A 19,982-nucleotide genomic window follows, 5' to 3' on the forward strand; every position below is an offset into this window, starting at 1 on the left:
AAATGATGAAGAAATAATACTCACTGAACAAAGCTAACCTTTATAGAGTATAATTTGCACCTTTGTGAAATCTCCTAAGCTGTAACTAAGCTATTGAAATATAGTCAGCGCAGTCAATAATTGTTCGAAAGAGGTCAGAACAATACCATGGCCAAAATTCCAAGATTACCAGGTCAGCCAGGCCTTTCAAAAGTTTACCTTCTAATTTCAATGCTCTGGTAGATGAATATTCCATTACGTTAACATTCTATCTAGTTTCAACACTCGACATAATCTATTAGCACCTATTCCAGTAGCCATATCAAGACTCCACACTTAGGTTTCTGAAATTCCTCTGGCCATTCATTCAGTTTCATGTGATTCACTCATTGATTACTCAACACAAGACGACGGCAGCTCAGGTTATGGATGATCAAATTCCAGTTACCCTCCGGCGGCACCTTGACGAAAGGCAATCTCAGAGATGAGATCAGCTAAATGTCTTGTGCTGCAAGGCAGTTTAAACAAACGATGGAGAATGTTTTTGTTGTGGGAGCATACTTAAATCAAAGCAATTTGATCATAGCTCAATCCTTGTATCAGAAGTTAGAACCTGGCCCTGTTTATCCTGCTATGAAAAAAGTCCTCGGTTGATCAGTCATTAAGCTGCGCTGACAGTGGATAACCTCTCAGGAAGGTCTGCGAGGAAACGATCAGTATCCTGATCAAGATGAGACCGATCAGAGCAGGCTCAATCAGCATCAATTCTACTGAGTCCACTGAACTGAACAAGCAGCTGCGGTGACAGATAACCTCTTCTCTTTTTCTTTTCTTTTTTTTTTTTTTTTTTGACAACCAGTGCTGACGAATTTTCTCATGTTGCTGCTCGGTTTTGGGTCGGAAAAGGAAGGCAGTTGCTCCAACAGTGTATCAGTAGCTCGAACAGCCAGACATGAAAGACATTGTGGATATGACAGTAGATTCAAGTAACTTCAGTCTGTAAGACACTGCACCAATACAAGCGTTTTCTTATCTGTAGATTGAAGTAACTTCAGTCTGGTGAACATATGTGTTGGGAGAAGGGTGCTTCGTCCCCTACAACTGAAGTCCAAGCGACGATGATACATGCTCCGCAGATAACACGAAGGCATCAAGTTACATCAGAGCGAATGAGAAGTCAGTGTTACCCTCACTTCAGGGTAACTGAACAATTCAACAACAGGATGATTGCCATTCACCTCTACAAGCCCACAATCATTGTCATCAATAAACTACATGCGACTTGACAAGATCCTTGGTTATTCCTTTGTGGGAAGACAACATGACAAAGCACGATTTAATCATCAACCATCTATGTCTGCCATGTACATTTCTTAAGATGAACGACACATGCATAAGCTAGATAGCAGGATGTGCCATAGAATCTTCTTCTCAGACCTGTCCCTTTTCATTGTATACATCGAGTACCAGCACTCCAACTTATCATTTTCCTCATCAGAGTAGAAGTGGAGTTACTTTGGGAGCAAACACAGCATTATTCAGTTTGTTCAAAGTACTACTGTACTATTCTAGTGTATCCAAATGGAACTGGAGCATAGAGCTAATTTTATGTCCTGTAAAGGTAGAAATGTTATTGATTCAAACACAAAAATTGAGTGCTGTCAGAATAATTATCAGCTAGTAATTTCTAAATAATATGTAAGCCCATCGTTAGATCACCACTACATCAAAACTCAAGTTGGTTTCTGAATGAGTAACAAGGAGATGCAATTCACAGGTTGCCAACACTCCAAATTCCCCCAAGAAACTCATCATTTTTCCTTGCAAAAATTAATAATTGTTCCAAACCCCAAAACTTGATCTATCACTCTAGTTTCTGCATCCCAGTTACAGGAAACAATAGTTACAGAACAGGAACCACATACGCCTATCCGAATCCTGAAGAGAAAGCGGCGCCGCGTCAGCCGGAGAAGAAGTCCTGGAGGCCACGGCCGGCGAAGACGCGGTCGGAGAGCTCGGCGAGGAGCGCGTTCACGGAGAGCAGCGCCACGGTAGACCCCGCGATGACGCCGAGCACCACGCCGGTGGTGCCCACCACCTTCCCGGGCGCCGGCCACTCGATCTCCGCCATCTCCTGCACCACGCCTGCCCACCACCCTTCGCCGCCCGCGGTAGCCTCCGCCTCCTTCCGCGCCCGCAGAACCTCCTTCAGCTCCGCCGCCACCGCATCCGGGCTCTTCTCCCCGGGCCCTTCCGCCTCCGTACCCTCGTCCGATTCTCCATCGGCCTCGGCCGCGGACGGTGCGGGTTCTTGCTCTTGCCCCTTGTCGCTGGTGGTGTCCTTGGAAAAGGCGGCGAGGCGGTGGCGGCGGCCGCGGAGGGGGTAAGAGATGGAGATGGAGATGGAGGGAGCGCGGACAGTCGATGAGAAGGAAGGGCGCGCGGCGGGGGGCGACAGGGCCGGGGAGAGGAGGCGGGGGAACGGGGTGGTCGGCGTGGCCGTCATGGCTTCCTCTTCTTTGGTTCAGCGGCTGGGCTCGACGAGGTCCTCGCGGCGTCGGCAGATAAGAGACGAGGGGATGGTTCGGATCCACCGCAGGGCTGCATGAACCGTCCGATCAGATGTCAACGTCTGGGATCGTGGCACAGCAGAGCAGGGGCTTCTCGGATTTTATCAGCGAAATGCTCTAGATATCTTCTGCTTTTGTTGTATTTTTTTTCCTTTCGCGATTAAGCTTTTCTGCGGATGAATACGGACAGGATAAATTCCGTCCGTTTGATCTGTTTTCTACATCTTTTCTCATTGTTTTTTATTTTTGATCTTACGTTGAAACAGGATGAAAATAAGAAAATTAATTTGAAAATAGGGCCGAAAATAGTTTAGTCTAGTTCCGTCCGTATTATTGGAATCCGATTTTTATGTAGGATATTCTTGTTTTTAGCCTGTTTAGTCATCGATTCTTCTCGCCTCTCTTTCTCTGCTCTCCAATTTGAATCCATGCCCATAAGCGGCCGGGGGAGTGGTGACGCTGGTGGTGGTAGTGGCGACTCGGACGAGTTGTCTGGCTCATGGTACTATCGGTGAGGCCAGCGAGGCCGGAACATGCGCTGCTGCATTAGCACCAACCGTTCGTGTCGTCTTTGGGCAAGTATCACCACTTCGCCACGATCGGAGCCGATGGTGAGGAGATGGTGGAGGCAATCGTCTTTAAGACCCCGATGAGTTCAGAGGCTGGTGGAGTAACTAGAGTTGTTTTGCTGATTGTCACTATTGTTGGGTTGGTGATGTTAAAGCGTGTCAGTTTTTTGTGCCTCCCGCTAGTAGCGAGGGGAGCTGGGGGAGTTCCTGTGCACCGGCAGACTTAATCGATACTAGCGATGCTGAAGCATGTCGCCTTTGGATTTGGTAACGAGCAAGCTAGGGTAGATGGGGATGGGTGGGTTTTGATGTTGCGGAGATGAACTGAATTTTGCTATCTGTGGTGGATTGTGCTGCAAATTCTGCAGAGATTTTGCATTATCTGCACTCTGAAATTCCTGGAAGAGCTGACCAGATGGATAGTTTAGTTTAGGTGAATGTTGCTAGGGTGGAGTAAGAGAATGTACTAATTCGGTGAAAATTTCTAATTTGACTTGAGGGAAATGATTGTGGTTGGTGTGTACTCGTATACACTGAGTAAATCAGGGGAGCAACCAGCTGATGAGGTTCTTTAATTGCTACAAAAGACATTCCTTTTTCTGCTCATAGTAAACGATATGCACTTGGTAGAGTGGGATATAATTAATGATGGAGGAGTTTGGTGATTCTTCTGATGATGGATTTATGTAGTGTGCGCTGATTTGTCTCGCTTGTCTCTTTTTTTTGTGTGACTGGTGGCTGGCATAGCCAACTGTTACCTAAATTTGACACATACTTTGAAGCAGTGAATCTTGTAAGATGCAGTGTTTTGAAGCCGCTAGTAAGATGTTTGCGCTTCTTTAAAAAATAGTAAGATGTTTGCGGCAGCTTGAAAACCCCAATTCATGCTACACAACTCTGAAAATTGAGTGCGGACTACGTTATGAACGCAAATCATAAGCTGACCACCTCATGCATTGCATCGTGAAAAAAGGCACTAGATTTTAATCTCTAATACTTAAAAAATATTAGTAATTCTCACACCAGGAAGAACATTCTGCCTCCAGTCCTGCAGACTACCCCTAAACTTTGCAAAAATTACCTACCTCATACCACTTAATCTCTACTACTTCACTCGTATGTGTTCCGTTCCCGAAAATCCCGCTCCCGCGTTTTGCCTCTGGCTCGTGCACCCGCCTGCCCAGCGCGCTGCGTGCCATACACGTCGGCCGTCTCCTGCGGCTGACACCCGCATATGGACGGGACCACTAAAAAAGCTATAAAGATTATGTCTGTACAACATAATTGTCTAATTGAGAGTCTGTACATCCAAACAATGTTCCCAGGAGATTTACACTTGTCTGCCTATGGAAACTATTAGTAAGACATTGCATTTTCGTTGTGGTGGTATAACACGTTTGGCCAACTTTTGCTCATGAATATTAGGCCTTTTGAAGGTATAAGTGTATAACGGTATATATGCATGCAAATTCTTATCTAGTAGTACTATTTCTAACAAGAATGTTCTGTTTGTAGTTAAAACGGAAACATAACAGATGAGAAAATGAAGCTGCTGAATCAAATGACTGGATGATGAGCCGTGGATATGCTAATGCAGCCGGCAGTCCAGTTCCTACACCTCCTTCAGGAAAAGGTTTAAAAACTTCTGCCAAGTCTAAGGCTACCAAGGGCCAGAAATCTTACCCTCAGACCCCATTGTGTTTTGGTGAGTAATGCACATTCAATCTGCCAAGTTATTCAATTTAGCTGCATACGCTTTCCAGGTTCTCCAGGCAATCCAGCTACTCCTGTTGGTGGCTGCCGCTATGATAGCTCCCAAGGTGAGAAGACTCCAGCTAGTATAATTTGTATAGGCAGTGTCTACGCAATAGTTTAAGTTGGTATAAAAAGAAAATCAATACAAGCATAAGTTAAGCATGACATGGATATATTCGTGGCAAAATTTCCCCATCAAGAAACCACCTCGCCTCGCATATGCATCCATGCATGTCACTGTCGCTATGAGTATCACCTTTCATGTTCATGTATGTTACAGTTATTTTTATTTTAATATTTCAAGTTATGGACAGTCTTTCCGATTTTAATCACCGGTTTTCGTTCGATACCGACATATTTTGGTTTGGATTGGTTCGTTTTCGTATAATCGACAATCCCGTGATCGTTTTCGTTTCCGGCTTTCTCGTTTTCGTTTCTGTTTGGTTGAGAAAATATGAAAGTGAAAATGATTAGGGGGTTTTTCCGACTATTCTCATCTGTTTTTGTCGAGACTGGTTCAAAAAACAAACCAGTCTTATTTATGTGCTGAGGCTAAGAATCAATCTCAACACATAATGACCTCATTGATAATAATCATTACAATATCCAAACTTAATCAAATAAACCGTCTTACAAAAGTGATCTTTGAGGGTCAAAGAACCAATTAAACTCTGTAGTGGAACTAAACGAGCTATGAAGACTCTAATCCTTTATGACTCTTCCACGTGCATCATTAACGTAGAAAGCATCCTAGAACGATCCACATTCAGCGTACTGCTTGATACATTATTCAACTGAGTGTTTAGTGATAGCAAAAGTGAGCACTTGTCGTACTTAGCAAGTTGTGAAGAAAATAGTATACATATGAAGGCTTGACAAGAATAAAGCTAATATGACTCTCTTGCATAAATCAGCATTTAAGTAAAAAAAATATTTGAAAAGTAATAAAAATTAAGTGAATAACAACCCACCTTAAGATTCCATCCATCATGATTTGAACAGCTAACTAACATCTCAACCAAAATTTACATCCACTAAGGTTGAACCCTCAATCTTAGTTCCCACCACTATGACTGACCATCCTCAACTATGATTCCCACCATCACAGTTAACCTGGCTAACCAAAACATCAAATTATAATCATGGTAGGTTTTCAGTGCCGCTCATGACCGTGAGCACGGCTAAATACCAATTTTAACTTTGCAGAGGTTGTACTTTATCCACAAGATGTTTCATCCTGTTTTGCCGAGCATCCGTTGGCCGATAGAGAACTCTTACACACTACTGAGGTGTGCACTAGGAATCCACTACAAAGCCTTTACAATACCCCTCTCAGCATATGTCTACCTGCTAAGGTTTCACTGCCGTGTGATTCTACCTTAACAACAGAAGCCTCCTCTTGCGCCTTTCGGATCCCAAGATATCGTCCGTTCACCACCCTTCTACCTGGCCTATACTATGCTGAGAGTAAGCAAATTACTTGGCTAGGTCCGTCCCATACTAGGCTTGTGATTGTACTGTGAACACAGAAATATCACCCCACGAACCGGTCCTTAGATTTGAGCAAGACTACCACTTTTCCAACCATACATCTCATCACACCACTTGCTCAAATCGCTATATCATATTGCTACAAAAATTATTTCATCATATTTTATCATTGTTGCATAGAATCATTATCAAGTTTGTGGAACAATTATCATGATTATCATCCCAAAGCAAGGCTAAGCATTATCTACCCATTAATAACCCAAAATCATACTATGGCGATAAGGATGATAAGGGTAAACTAGGGTAAAACCTAACTCTTGGGATTTCCAATAAATTATTAGCATGCATGTTTATAAAGCAAAATATTTGTAAAACTAGGATAAAAATGATCAAGAACACAACTTGCATTCACTGAACTCAGTTGGGTTTTCAAAATCCTGATCCTGCGGACCTTCTAGCTCCTCCTGGATGTTGGCATCTACTCGCAACATACGTAGAAAAACAATAACATATAAACACCACGACCCAAAAAGAATAAAAAATCACACAACAAACATCATCACTCACAAGTTTACACTAGTCCGGACAATTCGGTGAAAGAACAAGTCAGAACGAAGCTACGATTAACAAGTTATGATTTTCTAAAGATTAAAGCTGGACTAAAAAGATTATTCACAAATGAAATTATGTTGCTAGGATTTTTTTTCAAAGTCATCTATGATTATCTAGGATTTTTTGGAATTTTCTAGCATTTTATTTGAATTATAAAACTATTTAAAAATATTAAACAGAATTGAATAAAACTATTAAACAGAATTAAATAAAAATATAAAATATTATTAAACATTATCAAAAATTAATTTCCTAAATATTATTATTATAGAATTATTTTTATATAAAAAACTATTTATTGCATAATATATAATATTTATGACGTCGATAAAACAATTAAAACAAACAAAAAGAAAAGAAAAAGCTGACTGGGCTGCCCGCACTGACATGGCGTGACACGTAAGCAAAAGCGCTGACATGGTCGGGTGACTGGGCTTGATGACTTGGCACCGGCTGACTGGGATTAAGTAAGCCATGTAGTGCGCTCTGATTGGTTACCGAATGGGTATGCGATCTTCTAATCTACACCATCGATTTAGATCGGACAGCTCACACTTGCCCGCTCTTGGCTCCGGCGGAATAGAGGCGGCGCACGACTAGAAACTCGCCGAAATAGCGCTCCAATGGACAAACTGCTTCGACGAGCGGCGAAAAAGGTTCAGGAGAGCACGGGGAACTCACCTAGGGTACGTATCAGCGTCGGAGAGGCTCCAGAGTGGCTGGCGACAGCGACGGGCGGCGCAAAGCTTTGGGGCTCGCCGGGGTTGGGCTCTAGGCGTCGGTTTTGCTTCAACAAGTTGGGCAAAAGCTTCAGGATGTTATGAGGGATGTATAGGAGCGCATATTTATACATGGGAGGTTTCCTTATCTTCGATTTCGAGTCGGATTTGAAAATGAGAGGCGACGACGATCTGAACTCCAAACTGGCGATTCAAACGCGCTTGAGCTTCTATCTCTTAAGCAAAAGATCACGCATAGCTTCTGGAATCCTCCTCCTTTTGATTTATAGCTTATCTCCCATGCATTCTCGTGAATTTGATCGGGACTCCATTCAGTCGGCGGACTCCTTTGCATGTTCATCTCGGACTTGGCTCGAGCTTTAACAACATCAGCGCGGGCTCAAGCTTCTGGAGGCTCTGGCAATCTTGTCTGGCGAATGGGTGCTTAATCTCTAGCTCAGACACGACGACGACGCGCGCGCGGTGGTGGCCGGTTGCTGCTACGGCACTGCGCTGAGCTAAAGCAAAGAGGGAGATAAAAGAAGAGAGGGTGGGCTGGGCTGGCTTGACCGAGTGGGTCGAGAGAAAAGAGAGGAGATGGGCTTTGGCCTATACAACCAATATGCTTTTCTTTTTCTTCTCATTTTATCTTTTCTACTCTCGTATGTATATATATATATATATATATATGTATATTTATAAATACAGCTTATATACCACTATATACGTGTGTGCGTTTTAGGGATGAAAACGGATCGAATACGCATGGAATCGAATTCGGATAGTACGATTTACCACATTTTAATCCGAATGCGAATACAGATCCGGATATCCTCGAATACGAATACGAATCGGATAGTTCGAATACGAATCCGCATTTGGATATCTACTCGATCTTCGAAATTCAGGTCAAAAATTTAAATTTTTGAAAAATTTTGACTGAAATTTGATAAAATTCGATTAAAATTTGTTCTAATTTGATTGGGCCGGAATTTGAGAAATTTTGTTCAAAATTCATGTTGGAAATTTAAATTTTAAATTTTTGATCAAATTTAACTGAAATTTGATGAAATTTGTTCCAATTTGATTGGGTTGGAATTTCGTTCATATCTGAAATTTCTAAAACTTTAGCAAAATTTGGTTCCCTGGTTGGCGGATACGGATACGAATCGGATATATCTCGAATTCGGATATCCACATTTGAATCTGAATCTCGAAAATGAATTCGGATATATCTATTTTAGTATCCATTTCAGAAACAAATACGGATACGGATATCCATATTCGTATTTTAACAGATACGGAATCGGATAATTCAAATTTCCTGCCATCTAGCATTTTGCGCCCGTCTTTGACATCAAGACAAACTAGCTAAGGGACAGAAAAAGGTAGGGACAAACCACCGAAATATGGGAGTAAGGCGTCAAAGACGATGAGACTTTGGTTTCCAGTGAGCCCCCAAGCGGAGTGTTTCACGCGTTAGCTAGGCCCCTGATCCGCAGCCAGTTCCAAACACTTCTCTTTATTATTCAATGAGTGGAGGGTCCCTTTATCGGTCGGTTTGAAAGGTGAAGGATAAAATTGAGCCTCAGTGAAAGATGAGGGACGAAATTGGCTATTCTGCCTTAAAATACTAGGAAAAAGCATTAATCAAGTATGCATAGGACAATATGAGTCTGTTCAGGAGACTATTCGCGTCTCAAACAAAGAAATGAAACCGTAGGTAGTACAATTTGGATTTTTGAGACTTATTCTTAAAAGTCAGACTATTGTCTTTTTAAGAAACCACGTAGCTCTCATATTAATGATAAAAGTGAAGTGTTTTTTTTTTTTTTTGCGAATTAAAAGTGAAGTGTTGAGGCCACATCTCCCTTTCAAGTTTCATCTCCCTTTCTCAATGACGCAACCACCGTAACCATCTACTCGGATTCTGACTGAATAGTAGAACACATCTACCAGCGATGAAATCTACATAGGTTTACCACAAATAGAAGGAATGAAACGTTGGGCCCAAACCCATGTGTTATTTCACTATATTTTCAGATTTTTGTGAAAGTTCCAGAACTTCAGTTACATTTCATGTTGTCATCATAACACCTGTTGGTACTCGACACTGAGCGACAAACACGATGCGGAGGCCCAATGGAAGTTCAGGATGAGTCCGGGCATTCACAACAGCATGTCCGACTAAAAAAAAGGCTCTATAGGTTAGGGCTGCGAACAATCCATCTCATCTCACGATTTCCCAATCTGGCAGTGAATAAACCATGCAATTCCTCGCCTGTAACAAAGTTCTACCGCCAACAAATGCCAAAGAAAGTGATCCGTAAAATGTCTTTACACTCGCAAGCAAAAGGTTGTGTCCATTGGCAGGCAGATGTAGAGCAGGCATATTTTCATCTTATCCACTGCTTTTCATATTCAGTTGGTTTCGCAACTTGTAGGGGATTTCTAGAGCACAGACTGGTCACGTTTCCACTGGAGATGGTAACTGGAAGGCCGCTTTGGAGTCGAACCTTTTTGGAATGGTGGCGAGTTCCAAGGCTGCTGAGGGCTCCCGATCTGTTGAACAGATGCTGGAAATCCTGGAGGTGCGTCCGCTTTACGCATGACCTGAAAACACAAGATGTCAACAACAAACAAACTGAACAGAAATTTGATTCTGCATAAGCTATATTATCACATAGAATGTAGCGGAGCTACGGTGATCCAAAATTACAGTGAACTCTTCTGTGCTCCTGCTTTGTTTTAGTAAATAATGTTGCCTAAAAAAGGATGCGAGACACCTAATGCTACTTGTCTGACTCCAAAGCTTTCCACTTTCGAGATAGGAAAAAGAATTTGAAATATCAGTATGTACTTCAGTATATACAGCCAACTAAAGGAAGGAAAGTAAGCAATGCAACTATTTCAAAAGGACTTCAAGAAAATTACAGTTTAGCAAATGATAACAAATACAAGAGTCATACAGTGAGTACTCTAGCGAGAAATGATGTCCCACTCAAAGATACAGCCTTGTCAATAGATTCCTTGTCAGTAAAAGTAATATATGCAGCCCTACAAAGAAACATTCAAGAGTATTAACAACTGAAGGAAGATAAAAGATGTCACAGGTAAAAGAAGCTCCAAGACGTACCCTTTAGGGTGCCCAGTAATTGCATCTGTCAAAATGCTAGTCTTAAGCACAGTCCCACACTTCATGAAATGCATTGACAATGCTTCCTTCGTTGCCGCAAAATGTACCTAAAAGAACCAATCGGATGAGATGTGCTACTGAGATTTCTTACTTTAGATTCAGTTAATCAACTTCAAATTTATCTTTTAGGAAATAAGTGAATGTAAGGAAGCAATGAACCATTGTGACATCTAGAGAAAACAAACTCTTTACATACATTTATCACGAGAACAGTTCTTGAGTCAGCATCTTCTTCCAAATTAGCATGGGGGCCTACATTAAATCAATATTTTGATTGAACTTTAACCATCAATGAAACACCAAGGATATTAATTGACAAAATATTGAACAAATATAAAAGTAAATCAAGAAATAACAATTCACATACCACAGCATACAAATAATATAAACTTGAGCAGGATAACAATATTAGAAATGAGTGCCAACCAATCGCATATGAACAAACTAGACACCAAGATAGGACATGTAAAAATGTTATGACACAGAAAGTAGTGTCCAATAAAAGACAGTCTGCATCATACATCATAAGTTTTAAATGGTCAAAAATCAATTTAAAGGTCTTAAAAGATGATACCCATTAGTTCAATTATCATTTATCAAGATTCCTGGCCCAATAGAAAATTTCAAATCACTTCATAAGTGCCACAAATGGAATGTTTGGTCTAGGAATGGGAGAATGGACCATCCGATACTAGCTCTGATCCTAAACCACTTATTTGGATTGAGGATTGGAATCGGATGGCCCATTACCAACTCATCCCTCATAAATATGCATCTAGTATGAAAATGAGGAACAATGTCATCTCACCAAAATCATGGAATGATCCCATGACAGACTAACTCATTCTAGGATGAGTTGGTTCCTCATTCCTCAAATCCAACACCCCATAATTGAATTGTTCCAACAAGGATATTTCTTAGCAAAGACTACTGTAAAAATTTGATGACGGATCAAATGTTGACCACTCTAATGTCAAACAGTATTCTTCTAACAAGTGCACAACAGAGCAAGTTACTGCAAGGTAAAATGGACTATTAATCGAAGATTAGTCGACAACTTAACAACATTGCAACTGGTAAAACTTTACAAATGAGTCTGTCAACTAATTGAATTCACCACACAGTCATATTTGTTCCATTAATCAGAATATACAAATATATACATGCGTTGCAAGAGAACTTGCTTAACCAACTCACGGAAATGGCCATGGCACCCTCACAGCCTCTGTGAGCAGTTGGTGTGAAGATGAAGTGTATCGACACTAGCCACTAGGTACTGTCCCCAGCAATCTTGCTTCTGAAGATCACAAGGCACTACGGCAGTGGCAGCAGGCACAGGACACAGATGGAAGGGTGTTAAGTAGCCCCAGGCACAGGACACAGATGGAAGGGTGTTAAGTAGCCTGTATCACCATTTCGACTGACAGGTGATAGCATTAGCAGCGAGCTGCTCAGCTGGCTGGTGCACTCAGTAAGGGGATGGAAAGAGTGAGTTGAGACGGGAGACTCGAATGAGTGAAAGCTAAGAGAGATGAAAAGGGAGATAAATGAAAAATGAGTTCGGCTCAGTAATGGCTGAGACACCACCAACAGTGCTCAATGGCATAAACAGGGACATGCCTTGAAGGTACAAACCTCTTTTCTCTGCCCACTTAACATTGCACTCACACAATATGGATAGCCGTTGCAAATAAGGGTAAGATTTTGAAAAGGGGTAGGGAAGTTTTTTGAGGCATATCAGGGCTTCGATTAATGTTCACTAGCCTATTAGGAATTTCCTCCTTTAAAGACATCGCATAACAGACATACTATTAGTGTTGTGAAGAAATAAACAGCCTTTTGAGTTAAGAGATTGAGAGCCTAGTTCTAGAGAAGGAAAAGTCCAGTGGAAGAAAAGAGTGTTTCATTTTCCTCTTTGGGTGGAATATAGAGCATATTTAATTTCTCCTTTCGATACCCCCAATTAAGAAATCTGCACTAGATTCCTCAAGGACCTCAAGTAAGAAAAAGGTCTAGAAGCAAGGAACCATAGACAAACCTAATAATACGGCTCCTTGCTTTCCATTGTTTATCTGCGCCTGCTTGGAACGAAGCTTGAGGACATCCAATTCCATTTGCTTAAGCTTTAGTTTAACATCCAAAATTTCCTGCATAATCAGTTAAGATAAAAGAAATCACACCAGGTCAAAAGTGCCAAAATAGTAACTAGTTAATCCATAGAAGCATAGCTTACTTCTTTCACAGGCTTGTTCCTGCAACTGGCACCATTGTCATGTACAGAAGATGCAGTCTTTGACTGTGCAGGGCTGCTAACTTGCTCACCATGCAATACTTCAGTTTCTGAATTTCTCTGTATAGCTACTGGATGCAATTTGTTAAATGCCGATGCATGTCCTTTTGATGGTGTGAATCTATTGCATGTGGGCTCAGAAACAGCAGTGGGTGAGCCCTTCATCTCAGATGAGAACTCATTTAAACTTTGTGGTTGAATGCTTTTGACTGGCAATGATAAACTGGACTTGTGGCCAATAAAATCTCTATCTTGAAGACTCCTGAGCTCCACATCACCATGAAACACACTTCCTCCACCAAAACTTAGCCGGCCAGTAAGCCTGCTTCTATTGGCCTCCCCCGCATGCTCATGCGCTTGCACTGTGTTGACTGTATGGCTATTGGCAAATTTTCTGGAATTTGCTTTGTCAAATTGTGCATTTGCGTCAACACAGTATCTTTGTTCATGCTCAGCCACCATTAACTTGGCCTTCTTATGTACTCCTTTTTGAACAGTTATGTCATGAGTTTCTCTAACTAAAGCATGATCTTCTACAACGGGCTTCCCTAGCCTGTCCCAAACATTGCAACGCCGTTTCAAGGGCACTGACACTCTTCCATCATCAGTTCCCACAGACTCAGGCAACCATCTTGTAGAAGCATTTCTTCCAAGGTGTTCTCCATGTTGGAGTTCCTCTGCATCAAGTGTTCAACAATATAGTAAATTAATTGAAAAGTGTAAATTTTGCCTGTGAGCTGTTTGCTATCTGGTAAACCCCCAAACCATCACATTAGATCTACTTTGTTTTCCAAATAAATTGTCGGAATACTTAAAGGAGGAATAATGCCCAGCTAAAGGTAATAGTTTGGGATTTCAAGGTATATGGCATGTGCATCAATCACATCTAAGCATGAACACTAATCAGGACAAGTCAGATGAAACAAGAACATAACAAATATGGTCTCTCATTTCCATCAATTTTGCATCAGCATGTGGATTATAAAAACAAGAAAATAACACAATTCCGTTTTTTTCTTTTTTGGAGAATTACATCAAGTTTCAACTAGAAGCTGGTAAATCTTTCTTATTGAAGAAAATGCAACTGTTTGTGATAGCATACGTTCAAATATAGATTCAATCTTCAGATATAAAGGAATGGGTTCTGAGTTCTGACACAAAAAAAGTACCCTGTGTTTTTTACTTAAACTAGAAGTTTAACAAAGCAAGATGTCCAGGTAACACTGATGGAAACAAATTGGTTAAATGAATCTATTCAAGTCTTGCACATAATAGTAAACACCATTTTCTTGACACCATGTTCTTTATTGGAAAAGAAACAGTGGATATTCGAAGAACTTGCAGGAGTACCAATTTTATAAAGGGAAAGTCCACATTAGGTACCTCTACTTTGCTGTTAGTCCAACTCCCCCCCCCCCCCCCGGGTACTTTAAAACCAGATATTTTACACCATGTACTTTTGAAACTAGTGCAAATTTAACACTGGTTCTGGTTTTTTGAGCGGTTTTGGCTTGTCGACGCTGCCACAACATGGTTTTGCCATGCCACATGGACAACTCAGCAAATTTGCTGATGTGGACCCCCTAACCTCCAGGTGCGCCCCAATCATCATCCACATCCTCCTTTCTTATTCCTCCCCCAGCCCTTTCTTCTTTGCACACACAGCAGGGCACCACCGCCCATGCCCGGCCTCCCCCATACCGCACTTTCCCTCTCCCTCACCAACCAGGCATGAGTGCCGGACGAGCCCCCCCTCCCCCCTCCTCTTCTGTCTCCTCCCTGTCCAGATCACCGCCTAACCTCAAGATTGGCTACCCACCGCCGCCGAGGAGGGATGGGGAGGGAGAAGGCCGGAGGTGCAGCAGCTCTGCGGACAGAGAATGAAGGAGAGAGGACGACGAGGAAGAGGCGACAGTCTCCAGCAGCGTCATTCACATTCCTCGAGTTGCACGAGGTGTTGTGACGGGTGGCGTGGTGTGTGCCAGCCGCAGCGCTCATGGTGTACGTGGCAGGTGAGGCATCCGTGGTGACACAGCTCGGCCTGGAGCCACGGCTCTAGATGGCATTCCTTTTGTTCGATAATGGCCATGGCCTGTGCATGCACCTAAGAGAGGGAAGGAGCACCCAGATTTGAGGTGAACAAGGGCTGCTAGATCTATGATAGTTTTATGTGCGAGGATTTGAGGGGGATGAGGTGGTGCAGATTGGGGAGAACCACATCATATCTGAGAGGAGCATAGGATTGATGAGGTGGAGCAGATTAGGAAGTATGCATGAAGAGAGATGGGAGAGAACAGGAGGAAGAAGGGTATGGCGAGAGGAAGAAGATGATCATCTCTCTATGACAGACATACCCCGTTAACTGAGTCAGCGATTCTGAATATCCGGATGCCACCTCATCCCCAAAACCAGCTTTAGGATGGTTTTGGACATGATTTAATGCGGTATTGATACTACAGGGGGTTATTTGTCCGGTTTTAAAGTACGGGATGTAAAATGGACCAACATCAAAGTACAGGGACCAAATGTGGACTTTTCCCTTTTATAAACAATGTTTTCAAATTGACCCTTTTGTCCATGCCACTACTGCCGGTGAGGCCAAATTCTCGCTGCCACACCAAAGATATTGGCATCGCAAAGTATGCCACCCTAGCTTTGCTCGGCTAGTGTGGCACACTCTGCCACACCACTGTTTGTGTGTGGTGGTCTGGTTTTGCCACGCTGGCAGTAGTGGCATGGCACAGCTAGGCCTGGATATTATCATATGTAATGTGGAACATCATGGAGTAGACATTGCAAGCTGGTGTTTTTGTCCACAATGGCAGACAAAATCTTCAAGGGCAAATTCATGTCAATAAGTTCATTAGGCTTGTTAATTTCTCATTCACCTTGTATTTCCATTTCCAAAGGTGCAATGTACCTTAGTATAGGGTAGGTACTTCGTATAGCCAGCAACTTGTACCGTAGTTGCAGCCTCGTAGGCATATGCACTTCAGCTAATCCTTTGAGCCATGTAAATCCTTCTTGTCTTCCCCAATTAACACAGACTTTGCCGCACATTAATTTCTATCCCTCCTACGAGCATTGCTTAAATACCTTCACCAAGCCATATCTACCAACTTAAATTCAACCATCGCAAATGCATATGACATTGAGATTTTGTATGCATATGACTGCCCCAATAAATACCTATAAATCAAACATAAAATAGCCACAAGCCTACTGATCATACATCAGCCTAAAATGTCAACTCCATGAAATCATGTTACCATGCCACTGACAAGAATATATGATTGGAGACTACGTTCACCATTGTGAATACTAACACCAGCTCGCATTGTCCACTACATAGAGTTCAACATTACAAATGATAATATCTAGGCCTGGCTCCGCAATGACACTACTGCCAGTGTGGTAAACCGCAAAACCAAACTGCTACACCACAGGAAGTGGCATGGCGGAGTGTGCCACCCAGGACAGACAGGCCACTCTGACCTTGCCCATATACAGGGTTAGACACTCTGCCACGCCAATATATATCCGGCACGGTAGTGTGGGTTGGGCACACCGGCAGTATGGCCAATTACATTTGAAAATATTTCCAAAACAGGTTTAAATAATATTTTCTTCAAAATATTATTTTAAAAATTAAGTTGAGGTGATGGGCACGGATGGATATGAAATATGTGTACCTTGTGTTAATATTTGTGCAGTCCTTTCCACTGCACCATATTGTGTCATAGAGAAGCTTCTGCAGCCTGCTGCATTCTGACCCTTCTGCTTTAATAAACAGGATGATCAACTTAGACGCCTTCTTTCAAAATACAAAGGAAAGCAAAGTTACGACTAAAGGTGTAGTCTCTCAACCTTATGATGCTGATCCTCCCAAATGAACTGGTCACAACCCAATCTTTCCGGAGAAATTATAACGGTGGAACTAATACAGCGCTGGGTCACATTTTGTCCTTTAGTTGAATCAAGCTTATGAAGATCAAGGTATGCTTGTGGTACTGAAACCTTTGAGTTTACCTGACCAACAGTGGATGAATTCGACAAATTATTCTCATAAACACAGCATTATTTGGGCATTTTGCTTGTAATGTTCATGCCAGTTTAATTTAGACTAAAAGATGAAAAATTTAAATTTTCGCATGGAAATTAATGATCACAACAGAATACATTAAGTTCCTTACAATATGAGCATCCCCATGGTGGCCTTTCGGAACCAGAAGATTTTTCTTGTCATTCAAGTTCTCACTCTCATTGTCCACCCCATGTTGAAAACTACAATTTTCAGCCAATGCCAAAGACTGTTTGCTCAGATAACCCCAAAGCCTGCATAGACATAAAAGGGAATCATGATGTTGCAAAGGTAGAGATTGAAAAATACAACTAACCGATCAACGGACAGCTACAATACCATGCAACAAATTTCGCACTGTCATCACCAAGAAAGGCCTCCAAGTCATCACGCGCTTGATATTGATGTTTTCCATTACAGATTAAAATTGCAATGTACTCCTTTATTCAGGGAGGGAAATAAAGAAAAATAATCAGTCATCATTCAGCAGAAAACTAATAAAGCAACCGATTGTGCTAACAAGAAGGCACTTGAGCAACCACAACATGAAGCATTCAAACAAAATATTTATTTGACTACAAATACGTGACAAAAATGCCCAGTTATTATACCCATAACGTCAAAGATGACTATGAGCTTAGCAAGCTCCACAAAAGCGATATGGGGGGGGGGGGGGGAAGAGGAACCTAGCGAACCATCTCCTTGCCACTCAAGACATATTTGAATTTGCATTTGCTAAATTCAAGGAATGTTCAGAGCCCCACTGCAATGAGGAATATACCCCTTTCTGAAAGTGCCTTTTCTACTAGCAAATTTCATCACACACCACCGCTCCTCTTTTCTCCTTATTTCATTACATTTCATTTTCATGAATTGGTCAACTTGGCATCTAAAAAGAAATCGAGGTAACTGAAACTGCACTTAATGTATTCAGTTATCCACTTCAACTCCAACAAATATGGAAAAACCACTGTCCAATTGCAACCACCGTCAACGAATATCCTACCGTGCCTCTGTAATCACCCATTTTAACAAAGCAGCACCAAACATTTTACCGCTGAACTAAAGCCAGTAGTATTCTGCAGGATTTGACTCAGTGAGATGCACCAATGTTCAACTATATATGTGTATGTTGTGTCCATAACAGCATAACACTCTGACATTGTAGGGCAGTGATATTATTATTTATGGAAGCATACACATGCATGTTTAACACTGTAATCCTTAAATCATAAACTGAAATGTGCAAAAGTGCAGCAAAATACCTAAATGCAGATGGTGAAATACACTAAAAAAGTTTTCACAGACCCTCAAATAGCATAAGCAATTGGAATCTAGTGTCCGAGGAGAAATGGAGATATGTAAATGGTGACAGCTGGCTATGACTTACAATAATTCAGATACTACTACCTCATCCATGCCATCAGAACACCACTAGTCCACTACAGAAGACCTTTCACATCATTGCTGATGCACCTAAGTTTGAGGCTAACACTAAGCAGGCCAAAATTCACGTATGCATGGAGGATTGGTTTGTAACTTCTTTAGGATGTCCAAAGAAAACAAACTGAATTTCTGGAAGTTGTCTATATGTGGACCTGCTTCTTACGATATGTAAGTATAACATGATTATGTTATCTCTGTCGAACCAGTAGACTAAACTGAAGATTGTGTCATTCTAGCCGAAACTCTTTTAGCCCTCAAGCTGGTCGGGACTATACTTTGCTCCAAAGCATCACACACCAAAAGGACAGGTGCCCTTATTCTCATATCTTATTCTACCGGAAACCATGACATTTATACTCATATGGTAACAAATCAACAATCCTACCTGATACTTGCAACCGAGGAAGGTATGCAACAGAAATGGACAAGAGAACAAAATCTCGACCCCTTGTTATAGCACCAGTTATCTCTAAATTCTTCTCACTTCCCATTTCTCGCAAGTCGCAATTTAGGGAGACCTTTCCTAATGCATCCACTCCCCAACTTCCATTTGGAGTTGGTTACTTTCCCTCGACAGAAACAGAGCACTGAACAAATCAACATGCTCATCGTCTATCCAAATTAACCCAAATCCCCTACTAAGATAGCAGACGCCCAGCGAAACCCAATTCGCGCGACAGCATCGCCCATCGCATCTCTGCCTCCGCGCTAGCAGGTTCTACAGTTCGCGCACGCGAGAGGGGAGAAGGGGAAGGGGGTTGGGGGCGCGAGTACCGCGAGAGTGTCGTCGGAATAGGTGCCGAGGAAGCGGGGGAGCACGTCGGCGACGGCGGCGCGGAGGGCGGCGGCGGCCGGCGAGCGCCGATCCATGCGGAACGACCGCTCCTCGGCGGCGAAGAGCTGGCGGCGGCGGCGAAGCAGGAGCTGCTGGTGGTGGTGGTCCGCGTCGGGCTCCGCCTCCCGCCCCATCGCCGGTTTGGGGGCTGGGGCCGCAAGAATCTTCCAGTGGCTACGAAAACGAAAACGGTAAATCCCGTCTTACCGGAGCTCGTTTTCCAAGTCTTTTCCGCCCGAAGGAGCCAGAAATATTCCGAGGAAACGGAAACGAAAATAATAAAATTTTACGAAATAATAACAAAACTTCTTTCGATTATTTCAACTTCTTTCGATTATTTCAAACTTTTCCGTTTCCAACGGAAATTACTATTTCTTCGTAATCTATATATGTCAATTATAAATGTCAACATATAAAAACACATACCTAAGCGGTTAAG

General features: G+C 42.2%; 2 protein-coding genes across 3 annotated transcripts; both read right to left on the bottom strand.

Moving 5' to 3' along the window:
- Positions 1-1,682: 1,682 nt before the first annotated feature.
- LOC133889236 (preprotein translocase subunit SECE1-like) lies at positions 1,683-2,543 on the bottom strand. Its single transcript, XM_062329730.1, has one exon. It carries the CDS (start codon positions 2,483-2,485, stop codon positions 1,940-1,942), a length of 546 nt encoding a protein of 181 aa, XP_062185714.1. The 5' UTR covers positions 2,486-2,543; the 3' UTR covers positions 1,683-1,939.
- A 7,146-nt stretch (positions 2,544-9,689) lies between these two features.
- Positions 9,690-19,757, bottom strand: LOC133888106 (uncharacterized). Of its 2 annotated transcripts, none has more exons than XM_062328229.1 (11): positions 19,483-19,757; positions 17,602-17,702; positions 17,375-17,516; positions 17,049-17,210; positions 16,874-16,958; positions 13,125-13,858; positions 12,930-13,038; positions 11,088-11,143; positions 10,832-10,938; positions 10,665-10,752; positions 9,690-10,308 (listed from the first exon to the last, which is right to left on the bottom strand). In XM_062328229.1, the coding sequence occupies exons 1-11, from the start codon at positions 19,675-19,677 to the stop codon at positions 10,147-10,149; spliced, it is 1,941 nt and encodes a 646-aa protein (XP_062184213.1). In that variant the 5' UTR covers positions 19,678-19,757; the 3' UTR covers positions 9,690-10,146. The 2 variants fall into 2 exon arrangements, with proteins under 2 accessions (XP_062184213.1, XP_062184212.1); XM_062328228.1 differs by having other exon boundaries at positions 16,874-16,961.
- Positions 19,758-19,982: the final 225 nt, after the last annotated feature.

The sequence above is a fragment of the Phragmites australis genome, chromosome 13, assembly GCF_958298935.1.
Source record: "Phragmites australis chromosome 13, lpPhrAust1.1, whole genome shotgun sequence".
Classification (NCBI taxonomy): domain Eukaryota; kingdom Viridiplantae; phylum Streptophyta; class Magnoliopsida; order Poales; family Poaceae; genus Phragmites; species Phragmites australis.